Source organism: Clarias gariepinus, chromosome 4, assembly GCF_024256425.1.
Source record: "Clarias gariepinus isolate MV-2021 ecotype Netherlands chromosome 4, CGAR_prim_01v2, whole genome shotgun sequence".
Classification (NCBI taxonomy): domain Eukaryota; kingdom Metazoa; phylum Chordata; class Actinopteri; order Siluriformes; family Clariidae; genus Clarias; species Clarias gariepinus.
In genome coordinates, this window is record NC_071103.1 from 36,583,434 (window position 1) to 36,596,664 (window position 13,231).

The window sequence follows — 13,231 nt, forward strand, 5'->3', positions numbered from 1 at the left end:
ATTGGCTTCCACGGTCCCTAGTTGGACTACAGATGTTCCTAAATAGAGATAGATGGAAGCAGTGTTTACGTTGATGGCATTTAGACAAAATCCTCTGAGCAATCCGATTTGACAATTCCACAACGCTGTAAAATATCTCACAGACTGTACTTTCATTTACCACACCTCAAGGAGAATCCGATACCTACTAGCACACACACACACACACACACTTAGTCCTAAATTTGTGCCTCAACTGTCGAATATAAACATGAATTAGCACATGAATTCACTCTTACTGTGCAAACAAACATGCTCTATCTCATTTGTTTATCCAGCTGGACCAAACAGCAGTCACAAACACCAAGATGAGTAACGTGATATGGGTAACTCTCACATCTGGCAGCTACCGCCCCGCTTTAACATCATGGCTCTCAGTGTAAAGTCTGAATATGCCCCAAATGTCCATAAGGCAGAGCCAGAAGGGATAATTAACTAATTGTCTGAGCATATGAAAAAAAAGGTTGTGCTGTTTAAGGGAGCAACACAAAACCAGAAAGTGTGTCAGTTTGGCATTGCAAAATATCCATATCATATTCGTACTTGGATTTAAACTCAAAGTAGAAGACATTATATTCTCACCATGCTTGGTAGGTTTCCTCCGGGTACCAAAAGTGGAATCAGAGCTACCTTAAAGGTTAAGGCATTGGCCTGTTCATCAGAAGGTCCCAGGTTCAAACTCCAGCCCCACCAGGTTGCCACTGTTATGTGCTTTACCTCAACCCCATCAAACACCTTTGTGATGAACTGAAACGGAGATTGCGAGCCCGATCTTCTCGTCCAACATCCGAGCATGACCTCATAAACGCTCTACAGAATGAATGGACACAAATTCCCACAGAAACACTCTAAAACCTTGTGGACTGCCTTCCAACAAGAGTGGAAGCCGTTATAGCTGCAACAGGGGGACCAACTCCATACGTATTAAAGTATATGTATTTGGATGTAACGTCAATGCAGGTTTGGCCAAATAATTCTAACTCTGGGATTAAATTACAGTCAGAACTATTGAGTTGAGAGCTGGTGCTGTAGGGAATGACTCACACCCTTTGACCAATCAGAGAATTGTAATAATGAAGGAAATGCTGGTTTAAATCACTGGGCTGGATTTTATGTGTGGAAAGTTGAATTATGTTTAATATATTGTATCTGGACATGGATCAAGTTTTCCATTGGATCTTTCTTTGTTCTCTCTCTCTCTCTCTCTCTCTAAATATTTTCAAGATTCAAAATACAAAGGTGTTTTATTGGCATTAAAAATATTTACATTTGTATTTCCGAAGCTCATAAATAAGTCACAGAAAAATAAAAGGAGTAGCTATAAAAAAAAAAGAGTATAAAAAGAGTAATAATAAATAAATGTATATCACACAAAAGTACAAGCATTTACTTCTGCAGTTAAAGAGACACTTGGGAACATCACTGGAAAAAGAAGAGCAAAGATAATAATAATAATAATAATAATAATAATAATAATAATAATAATCATAACAACAACAACAACAACATCAATAATAATAATAATAATAATAATAATAATAATAACAAAAAAACAATAACAACAACAACAACATCAATAATAATAATAACAATAATAATAATAATAATAATAATAATAATAATAATTATTATTATTATTATTATTATTATTATTATTATTATATAAATCTCTCTTTCCCTCTCTGTCTGTCTCTCTCTTTCTTTCTCTCTCTCTCGTGTGTGTGTGTGTGTGTGTGTGTGTGTGCGCGCGCGCGCGCGCGTTAGGGAGGAGGGGTCTTGCTGTGTAATGGGTCAAAGTGATCACTCCGCCTTTTGCGCACTGGACCTTCCCTCCTCATTCTCACTTTCTGCCCCGCTGGAGGTGCACCTCGTCTCCGGCTTCGTGAGTCCTTTGTCTTTTGGTCTGCGCAGGAACTCTGGGACTCCTGTGGGACTGAATGGATTTGGGTGCCCACTGACCCGCACTTCTGATCCGAACACACACACACACACAAGTGAAGAAGAAGGAGGAGGAGGGCGCAGACTGACCGGCGGACCTGCGCTTGTTCTCTCACCCTGTTCTCCGGCTCCTGGGCTTGTTCTCGATCTGTTGTCCTGAATCCACGGACACATCATGGGGATCCTCGCTGGGATTTACGCGCTCAGCCTCGCGCTCTTGCTGGGTTGCGCTCAGTGCGCCATCGAACAAATCCCTGGTAAGAAAATCATGTTTAATCCCCATACTGTCCTTAAAACATTATGTTTTATTTATTATAATTATAATTTTTTTTAAAGAAGCTTCTGGAGATTTTATGGAAATTTTCCTTGACGTGTCTCACAGGTTCATCTTGTGTTCACACGGCAAAAGTCGCACCTGGGTGTGTGTGTGTGTGTGTGTGGGTAAAAAGGGAAAGCTTGAAACTTTAAACAGGAGAGTTTAAACCCTCTCTAAATTTTTGAGGGTTGAAAGGTTTAAGAATAAATCATCCAATGGAGAGCAAAGTTTTAATGGTCTAATGCAATGATGATAAAAATAACGATAATAATTGTATCTAATATTATTTTAAATTTTATGTATTAGATTTAACAATATGCTATTTATACATAATATACTTTGTGTATAAATAAATTAAGTGCCATGGTGGAGGAGTGAGTGGTTAGCGCTGTTGCCTTACACCTCCAGGGTCCGGGTTCGATTCCTTCCCTCAGAGTCTGTGTGCATGGAGTTTGTCTGTTCTCCCCGTGCTTGGTGGGTTTCCTCCGGGTACTCCGGTTTCCTCCCACAGTCCAAAGATTTGCAGGGTAGACTAAGTGGTGTTCCCAAATTGCCCGTAGTGTGTAAACGTGTGAGTGTTGACCCCTTAGGTTCTACCACAGTCATAAAAATGGAAAGAAATGGTCTCCATTGGCATCACGGTTCCGATGACGGGTAATATAAATTATATTATATATAAAATATTACTGGCTTCTAAATCTTTTAAGAGTGCTAAGGATGGCCCCATTTTTTTGTTGTTGTAAAAAACACATCAAAAGAAAGGAATTAGAACCGTCTTAATGTATGACAACTGATGGTACAGAGATAACTTTCTCCTTCAACAATTGCAACTATTTCAGATGACCCAAAGGAGAAAAAAAACACATCATCTTGGGTTTAAAAAATCTATATGGATTTAGACCTTCTGGTTAGCCTGTAAAAAAAAAAAAAAAAAACCCTCATACTTCTAATAAATAGCATGTGCTTTTGAAAAAAAGGAGTAGATTTATTAAGTGAGAATTTCATCCCTTGCTCTGTCCTGTTCAGCACACTTCTCTGAAGTGGAAAAAAACAGAGTGTATGGACATGATCCAAGTAGAACCTCTGGACAATCTGTGATATGTAGGGCATGCAGTGTTAAAGAGGGCTTTACACATATTACCTTCTGAAAAGCCATAAATTTTTATAAAACATGTCTGTTCTGGTTGGATAGGACAAAACTGTATTAAAGCTTTTGCCAAACAACACAAAGGTGACGCCTTATTCCCGCTTGATTGCTATGTCTGACATATGAAGACATTTACTTGGAATAATCCCCCTCCCCCCACACATGCGCGCACACACACACACAAAAACAACAACTTCCCATCAGTGTTATTGATTGATAATAATTAGTTCGTAACCTAGTAACCCAGTGTAAGGATCTGTCTAGTGAAGGAAACTACAAAGCACTTTGTAAGTCGCTCTGGATAAGAGTGTCTGCCAAATGCCTAAATGTAATTGTACTGTACCATGTGTGCACTGGGTCACCCTCACAAATAGAACTTTGTCCGTTTAAATAAATACCTTTCTAATATGACAAAAGTGTTTGAGATACATATGCCTAGATATATAATTAAATGTTTATTTTACACAACAAATATAATGGAATGATCTTTTCTTTCTTTTTCCATACATTTCCATACATGCATACCAAAGGAAGATAGATAGACTGTAAATTCCTAATGTACCCTAGGCCTAAATGTATCCATAATGGTTCATTATCTACCATCTAATTAAATGATGCTCATTCCTACATGAAGAGAGCAAGATGATGATATTTTGGACCAGAGTTCAAATTCTGGATGCCACAATCAGCCATGAGCAGAAGCCCAAGGGAGGCAAATTAGCTGAGATGTCTGGGTGGGAACGGGAGACTCCTCCCCCATCAATCACAGTGACACCTTTGTGTGAGGTCATGTTTGAGAAACAGGGTATATAGCACCTTCCTCTAAATGTGACACGAATCCATCACACATCCTTTCGCAGAATTTACAGGCTGCACGCTGCAGTGAACCATGTGCCTTCATATCACAGAGCAGAGCCAGAATATAACACTCCGGGATCAGCCAGCTGCGGCTGCTGGCAGTCTGAACCCTGTAATTGGGATTCAGCGGGAACAGCGTGATGGGTTGCCACGTCCTTTAGTGAAAGGGCTTGCGTTCGAGTAAACGTCTTTATCTCAGCATGTCAGAGTTTGTTGTTTTTGTGGAATTCTATACAAATCGTCACATGAGTCCTTTAATAATCTGCTCGCTTATGATGATCTTCGGCCAATAAAAAGATGATGGATGATGGTGAAGGACTGTGCGCTACTCGTGGCCCCTTTCTGAAGTTTCTGACTTCTCATCTGTCCTGTCTAGTTATCCTGTTCTGTACAGAATGCTCAGATTTTCCAAAAACATTGCCTTCTCGGTGCTTCTCTGAATGTTGCTTTCACACTCTCGTTTAGAGTATGTGTGGACAGAAAAAAAATAAAGAAATAAAGTACATAAATATGTCTACTTCCAGCACTTGCATAGAACTTATTAATAACGCTTAAAATAGCAATGCGATGCTTAAATACAAATAAATACAACAACTGTTTAGTGCATGCTTTAAGAAAATGCTAATAAAATATCCTAGCAGGCCAAAAGATAGAGAGAGAGAGAGAGAGAGAGAGAGAGATTTCTTTTTCCAGTGCTACAGTTGAGACAAACAACCTCTTTTATTTTATATGCATTCGTAGTCATAATAAATCTCATTTAAATTGAAAACAAGTCAGTCAAACTGAAATGGTCTCATAGAGCTTTTTATCAATGTAGAGTCGAAATACCACAAGTTGTTCCTTTTTTATATTGCCATTTTCTTTAAAAAGAGGAATGGTCAAAGTGCTCTCATACAGTAGGTCACCATGAATGGTTACATGTGTTAATGATGACAGGTTTGATCAGGATTTGAACTTCAATCAAATAAAAATGAATGAAATCCAACCATGCAATAAAGAATTTCTATCCATCCAGAAACATCTGTACATCTTGGTGGTGACCATCGTATTTATTCCCACATTTATGACAGTGGTGAGACCTCTGGTCAACATTCTCACTCACACATTACAATCAATTTGGGAACATTAATTAGCCTAATCTGCATGTCTTTGGACTATGTGGGGAGCACAGAGAGAACATGCACACAGACTCTGAGACGGGAATCGAACCCCGACCCTGGAGGTGCAAGGCAAAAGCACTAACCAGTGCGCCACCAATTTTAATTTCTGTATGTAAATAAGGTGAAGTTATGTTACTTAATGTTTAATAATGAAATGGATCTTAATGCAAAGTCTTACTATTGCATTTACTGTGTAAGGAATCAAACATGTCAGGCTGTAATGTTGTAGGGAATTACTCAGTGATGGACTGATGCCACCTGACACAAGATAAATTACAGTAAAACTAACACTGGAGACTCCTTCCATACATTTTAAACAGTCATCTCATACAGAAAACTTTACTATAACTACTTTACCAAAGACATGCCTTTTTTTTGTCAATTTATGTGGCATGTTTTTTAGTACAAGTCCTTGTGGAAGCTATTACTATAAAGAAACCTTAAATAATAATATTATTATTAAATAGTATTAATAAAAAATACTATTTTATAACAAACAAAGTGAAAAAAGAGAGAAACAAACAAAAACAGTCATTTGTAATTACTGTCTCCTGTCAGAGCTGCTGTTATAGAAAATCAATCAAGAAATTTCTCACAATCAAGCATTCTAACAAAATCAAGAGACATGATTCAAGGCTACCCTACAACCTGTTTTTCTCGTCTAAACTCTTCCTGCAGTGTTGTGATGAAAGTGTCGGAGGTTTAAACAGCACGCTTTATTGCCAGTTTACCACAACAAACACAGCCTGCTGTTCTCATCTTGCTTTTTTTCCTAATAAAGTATTTCCTATGGCACGGCTTGACCTAGTTACGAGAAGGATGTGATGGAAAAACTTGCCAGCCAGTCAGTCAGTCTTCTTTTTTCTTTGATCTCTGTAATTATAATTATTTTCAATCTTTGGAAAAGTTAAATAAGGAGTGTGTGTTCCACCACTCGGACAGAGGTCTTAAGGATATAGGTTTGGCAGATGGAGATGATGTCACGCATTAGTCATCACCAAGAGGCCGTTATGGTAGAACCGGAGCAGCGTCACTAAACGCACATAACCTCAGCCGATACATGACATGACACGGTTCAGGGGTTATGAGCAGAGATGTGTGTGATTTTACCCATCATCAGCTCCAAGGGCCCACAGGAGAATAGACTTCTATTTTAGTCATAGGCAGCTGAAATAACGTCTGACCAAGGATCGTTTCCGTCGGTTTATTGCCCACCAGGGCCTCAAATTAGGTTTTGGGGTCCAGACCAGAAACACATGGGCTGCCCACCTTGGGGCAGGAATGTGTGTGGTGTGTGTGTGTGTGTGTAGTTTCCAGATTACCAGGAACGGTTTACTACTGTCATGTGGGAAAAGGACCTACATTACATTACATTACATTAAGAATTTATCACTGTCATTTTCTTTCGTTTTGTCTAGAAGTGCAGTGGTAAGGCTGGTATGTGAGAGTGTGTGTGTGTAAGGTAATATTGTATTGGCTGGTCTCTGATGGTTCTTGTGACAGTGGTGAAGGTGTTGTACTACTGATTGGACGGTCCCAGGTTTAAGCACCACCACTTCTGGGCCCTTGAGCGAAGCCCTTAACTCTTAAGTGCCCAAATGTATAGCAAAATAAAAATTTTGCACTATATAAGAGCATCTGCCAAATGCTGAAAATGTACATGTCCCTAATGTAGAGTTTGTGAATAGCGTAAAGGACAGTACCGGTGAGAGTATACAGGAAGGGTGAGGTTTTACCACCTTAAAAGGAAACATTTACTTTAAAAGTTTATTTTAACAATTGTTTTCGGAGTCAGCGCGATGATAAATTGGTTGATGCGAAAGAATCATGATACGATTTTTTTCCCTCCATCTTTAATGTGCAGTACATAGCCATGTATGTAGATGTATTATCCGTGCCAGGCTCATGCCTGTTCAGAAAGCTCAGATTGCCCATGGCTGTGGTGAAGATCAGACGTTTAATGAGGTCAGTTATGAGGGTAGTAATGTGAAGTGGCAGAACATTGAGCACATTTTTCAGATGATTGGAATGTGTCCCAGTGCTTTCTGCCAACAAAAAGCATGACCTAGTTTTTTCCTACATTAAGCATTTTTTCAACCTTTATTTATTTAGTAATTCTGTGACATTTTGGTTCCAGGGAATAATAAAGCCTCCTATCTACTAAATTATAAAGCTGATAAATTTGACTGTAAAATAAAGTTTAGAAAGAAAAGACAACTTCATAGACCTCAAATAACAGTTTTTTAACACCATATTCCATATGCATGATAATATCTCAGTTACTAATAACCAGATATACAAGATGATTGGATTGTTTGAGGTATATATTAGTGCATCTCTTCATTTTAAAATCATAATCTTTTGACAAATACAAAATTTCTTACAGGGTAAATGGATTTTTGGGAATACCACGAAAAAGTTCTTATTCCCAAAGTACAGAATCAGATCTGAAGTCTAAGAGTCAGTGCTGGACCTTCTGAACCTGATTCCCCAGCTCCTTGTTTCGTCTTGTAATTAAAATTTGGATAAGGCCACCTGCTACAAGATTAAGAAATGTGTAAATATTTTGAGACTTCATTTCATGCAAGAGCTGTCCTGCTGAGGATTTGTCCATTTTCACAACAGATGAATCTGATTTACGATGGAACAGAACCATAAAACATAAGCACCATGATCATGAACACATGCTGTATCTGTTTCCATGCACAACAGAACAGCAGCGCAAGTGTATCATATCAGACCCTCGCCGGCTGCATGCCAGACTAATTGAGCTGTGCCGAAGGGCTCTAAGAGTGCATTATTGTTAATCTGACCCTCTCTTTCTAAACACACACAGAGGGTGTGAAACTTAAACATGTTGTAGCTGTTAAAAACCAACAGGAGTGTTTGGTAAAAATCGAGTAGAGTTAGTTCAGTCACTTTTACCTTTGATTACATCACACAATGTGGTGGCCAGTGTAAATGATTCATTGTTCCCCCTGAACCACTCTTTCACAATTTGTGTCCTGAAATATGTCTGTTCCATCAGGGAAGGAAAACTGATTGATGTGATATCCTGATCATTCAGTACATTCAGGTCGTCAGCTGACTTTATTTTATTGCAACATAACGAGTCTAGACCGGATCGACTGAAGCAACCCCAGATCATAAGACTGTCTCCAGAGGCTTGTACAGTGGACACTATGCATGATGGGTGCATCGCTTCATCCTCTTCCCTTCTTACCCCATCATGACAACCCCATCACTCTGGATTAGGGTCAATCTGGACTCATCAGACCACATGACCTTTTTCCATCACTCCAAAGTCCTGTCTTTATGCTCCCTAGCAAACTCAAGCCATTTTTTTCCTCTCACTAACAAGTGGTTTAGTCCCAATCCTGTGAGTTCTCAACACAGTGTGTGTATGTACTTTTAAACATCCGGTGCAAGTTCACCAAGTGTTTAAGTGATCTTCATTCATGATTTTTTTTTTCCTGACCACATTTGATGTTGTGGTCACCAAGTTTACCGGTTTAGCATTATCCTTCCAGATTTTGATAATGTATTGAAGATTTTTTAGCCTTTTTTTGCGAGAGTTTTTGCTTGTTTGTTTATAGTGTGAATTCTTTCCATTTTTAATATCATTTTCTATGCTAGATTTGGTTTGGTGTCTTGCTTTAAACTGAGTATAAGCTGAATACATGTACAATAAAGTCACTGAATTCAAGACAAATGGCACAAAGAAAAAATTTTGACGGAGGATATTTTTGCGCAGGTAAGGACGTGACATTTTACAGCAATGTGTTGGTTTGGGCTGGGGTTAAGCGAGCGATGAAGGCATTTTTTTCGTTCTTTCTGTGTGTATGCTGTGTTCTCTAAGACTCAGGCATCTGCTGTGCTAACATTTACACAGACGACTGTGGTGTGAGTTCCTAGGAAAAGGGGGAAAAATCCCCTTAGGGGTGGGTTACATGGTAAATCTACATTCATGCGCAAGACCTTGTCTATATCGGGCTTAGTGTGGCAATGAAAAATAGCAAATGCTTGCAAAATGAGTGTATACTTAATTATTAAGAATGATAAAATAATACATATGATAAACTTATAAGGGTGTATATTAATGTAATGAAATCTCAGTTGATTTTGTGTTTTGTGCGTACATAAAAAAAGAATGACAGAAAACCAAATGGATGTTTTTATGCATAGTTAGACTTTTTCATCTGCATCTGGCAGCAATTTACACTTTTTACAAAAGTGGTAAAATACAGCTACTTGGTATAGCTGTATATATGCTGAACATTCTTACGCAAGGCAACACTGAAACCACAAATGTACTTGGCATATACTGTACAATTGAGCTCGGCTTGAATAGTGCTCATTGTGTGTCTGCTAATCCTCCAGTACAGGTACATATGTTCAACTGCTTGTTAACACAAATATCCATTCACTTGGGCACACGGCAGTGACTCAATGCATTTAAGCATGTAGACAACGTCAGGAAAATCTGATAAAGTTCAAACGGAGTATCAGAAAGGGCAAAAGAGGTGATGTAATTGACTATTTCATGGTTGTTGTTTCTAGATAGGCTGGTCTGAGTATTTTCAAAACTGCTGATCTACTGGGATTTTTACACACGGCTATTTCTAGGGTTTACAGAGAATGTTCTGACAGAGGCACCTAGAGGCAGATGGGCTAAAGCAGCAGAATACCAGAAAAGAACATGAAACTGAGGCTACACCTCACATGGGATCAACAAAATTGGAAAAACAACATTCACAACATATCTCAAGAACATTCCAAATCAGCTTCCACGGTCACGGAGACCTGCAGCCTATCCCAGGAGGCTTAGGGAACGAGGCAGGGTACACCCTGGACAGGGTGCCAATCCATCGCAGGGCACACACACATACACACACTCACACACCCATTCACACACTACGGGCAATTTAAGAACGCCAATTAGCCGAACCTGCACATTTTTGGACTGTGGGAGGAAACCGGAGTACACCGAGGAAACCCAACTAGCACGGGAAGAACATGCAAACTCCATGCACACAGAGACGGGAATCAAGATGGCAAAAACCACATCAAGTGAGGTGGATGAAAACCACATCTGGTTCAACTGGATCTCTTTAACATATCTGCTATCTTCATGGTTAGAAATGTAAACTGAAAGTGCGCGGGATTGTTAAATGCCCTTGTGCCCTGATGTGTCCCAGGGTTTCAAGGAGTCTACATGCTGTTTTTTCCTAAAATATTTGAAATGGGAACCATCAATGCATTAAACTCCATCTGTGGACTCTATAGCTTCGCATTATATCTTGGTAGGATAACCATATGGAGGATTCTCATATAGAAAACTGAACCTAGCGCTCAATTCAGACCAAGACAAAACATCCAAACTAATGTCTGTATGCAATAGATGAATGGAGCACGAAACAACTGTGTGGATTACGGTTGCTTAAGATTGATCAAATGTAAATGTTAAGAACAAAGTGCTTGTAAATTAATCCCCGAGGAGAGCTTACACATCTTTAATAATAAACAGTCACTCATGTGAAAGTGATTGGGATTTCTTTTGTCAGTTTCACTTTCTGCGCCAAAGAAATGGGAACAAGATGTTACACACCACCTTCAATTTGTCCACATGGAGGAAGACTACACCAAATTAGAAAGCGGCTCTTAAGGGTTGTTGGCATTGTAATGTGTGCTCGGGCGATCTATGTGAACCATTAATCATTCAAAGGACCGTTCGACTACTGAACTATTACTTTGTTTATGGGCAGATGCTGACAAGTCACACAGTTTAACCAGATTCATGTGCTGTTGTGATGTTTGGCTTGTATCGCAAGTCTCCAACTGTGTGTGTGTCGGTGTTGGAAAAGAAAGTCTGAAAAACTTTCAAAAGGGAAATCTGCAACTTGGGGAATAAATCATTTTATGCAATCACATTTGATTGGTTAGAAAAATGTTGATTTAGTTTTCTTTGAAAACAGCTCTATTTGTATGACAGATGATCCACATAAATAGGTTTCAAAAGAGATGAAATCAAAATGGTGAGGTTGGTTTTTGGTGAGGATTTTTCATTTTATTTTTAATTGAAGGAGTCTCCAGTTGTAGGAAAACTTTGGAAAGTCGTTATGACTCAGTACAGTCTTGGAGTCTACATAGTCATGCTTCTAATTAACATGAAAAGCTGTACTGTATTCGTTTATCTTCTAAACACCCCCTCTGTTCTGCATATGTCATTGGACAAATTACAGTGTTAACAGTGATTTTGCTTGATCACACTTAGGGCACTTACATTGATCCACTAATAATGAAAACAATAGACCTTATGCCTCATGTAACCACCTCGTCCGGATTAGTCTCACCCGATCTAGCCTGCTGGGAACGAATTTTCAATGGGATTGAAAATGTCAACCAAAGTATAATACTACAGTATGTATTATAATAATAGTACAATAATAACTGTGTATCTGAGGCAGGGGTAGCTCAGTGGGTGAGGTGATGAGCTACTCATTGGACGGTCCCAGGTTCAAACCCCAGCACCACCAAGTTGCCACTGTTGAGCTCTTGAACAAAGCCCTTAACCCCTAACTGCTCAGAGGTCAAATGGGATAATGTCGGTTACTCTGGATAAAGGGAATGTAAATAAATTCAAATTCAAATTCAAATTTTATTTGTCACATACACAAACATACACAGTACGAAATGTAGTGAAATGTATTATACGACTGCTATTGACCCTAAAAGAGAATTAAAGTATACAAATAAGAAATAAATATAAATAAAAGAATACGATAAAAAAATTAAATTAAAAATTAAATTAAACTAGGAAAAAATAGAACTAAAAATAAAAATAGAAATGTGCTAGAAAAAAAATTGAACTAAAAATAAAAATAGAAATAGAAATATGATATGCATAAAAATAGAAATATACTGTACATAGAAATATGATGTGCATAAAAATAGAAATATACTGTACAAATTGAAATATACTGTACTGGTGTGCAAATATGCATAGAAGAAAGTGTCTTTGTGCAGAGGTTATTAAAGTGTCTTTGTGCACTGGTCCAGGATGTAAACGTAAACATGTAGTGTAGTTGTGAAGGTAGGTGTGCAAAGTTATTAAAGTGTCTTTGTGCAATGGTCCAGGATGTAGATGTACAAAATGTAGTGTAGATATGAGGGAAGGTGAGCGTGTAATTGTCCATAGTGTTCATGGATGTAAAAGGATTGATAGATTTGATCGATTATGGAAAGATTGTGTTAGTTCGTGGTATCAGTTCATTAGGTGAATATTAGTCATGTTAGGAATAAGTACATTATTTCCACGCATTTTTTTTCTTACTTTGGGTTAACATTATGGGCATGAGTTTCCAGGAAGGAAATTCTGCTCCCATTAATTATTGGTAAACACTTATTAAACAATTATTGGGAAGCACAGATTGGCCACATGTTGTAAAGCATATAACCAATTTTAAGCATGATTTAATCTACCTGGGAAATTAAACACTTCAAAATGTTCTGATTAAATGCTTTGATCATATAAACACACAACTTGTTTGATCAGCATCCATGTTAACAGTTAAGTTAAGCTGGATGATATCGATCAGATCAAAATATCAAAATATTCTTCATGTAAATGTAGCGACTGATTACTTTCCTTGAACAGCACACACACCGTAAAGTGTGTCATAGATACAATACTTCACAAAGTCAGCATTCTAAGGAGTGTATTGTTCTTCCAGGAAAAGTTGACAATGTTGCAATCACTTTCTTTTGTCTGTA

The 13,231-nt window shown here is 38.2% G+C and overlaps 1 protein-coding gene across 1 annotated transcript in view; it reads left to right on the forward strand.

The window, feature by feature from the left end:
• Positions 1-1,865: 1,865 nt before the first annotated feature.
• The window catches only part of plod2 (procollagen-lysine, 2-oxoglutarate 5-dioxygenase 2), a 45,478-nt gene continuing 34,112 nt past the window's right edge, over positions 1,866-13,231 (forward strand). Inside the window, exon 1 of the mRNA XM_053494406.1 lies at positions 1,866-2,234. Coding sequence (XP_053350381.1) covers positions 2,153-2,234 — 82 coding nt within the window. The 5' untranslated portion in view covers positions 1,866-2,152. The remainder of the gene's footprint in view (positions 2,235-13,231) is intronic.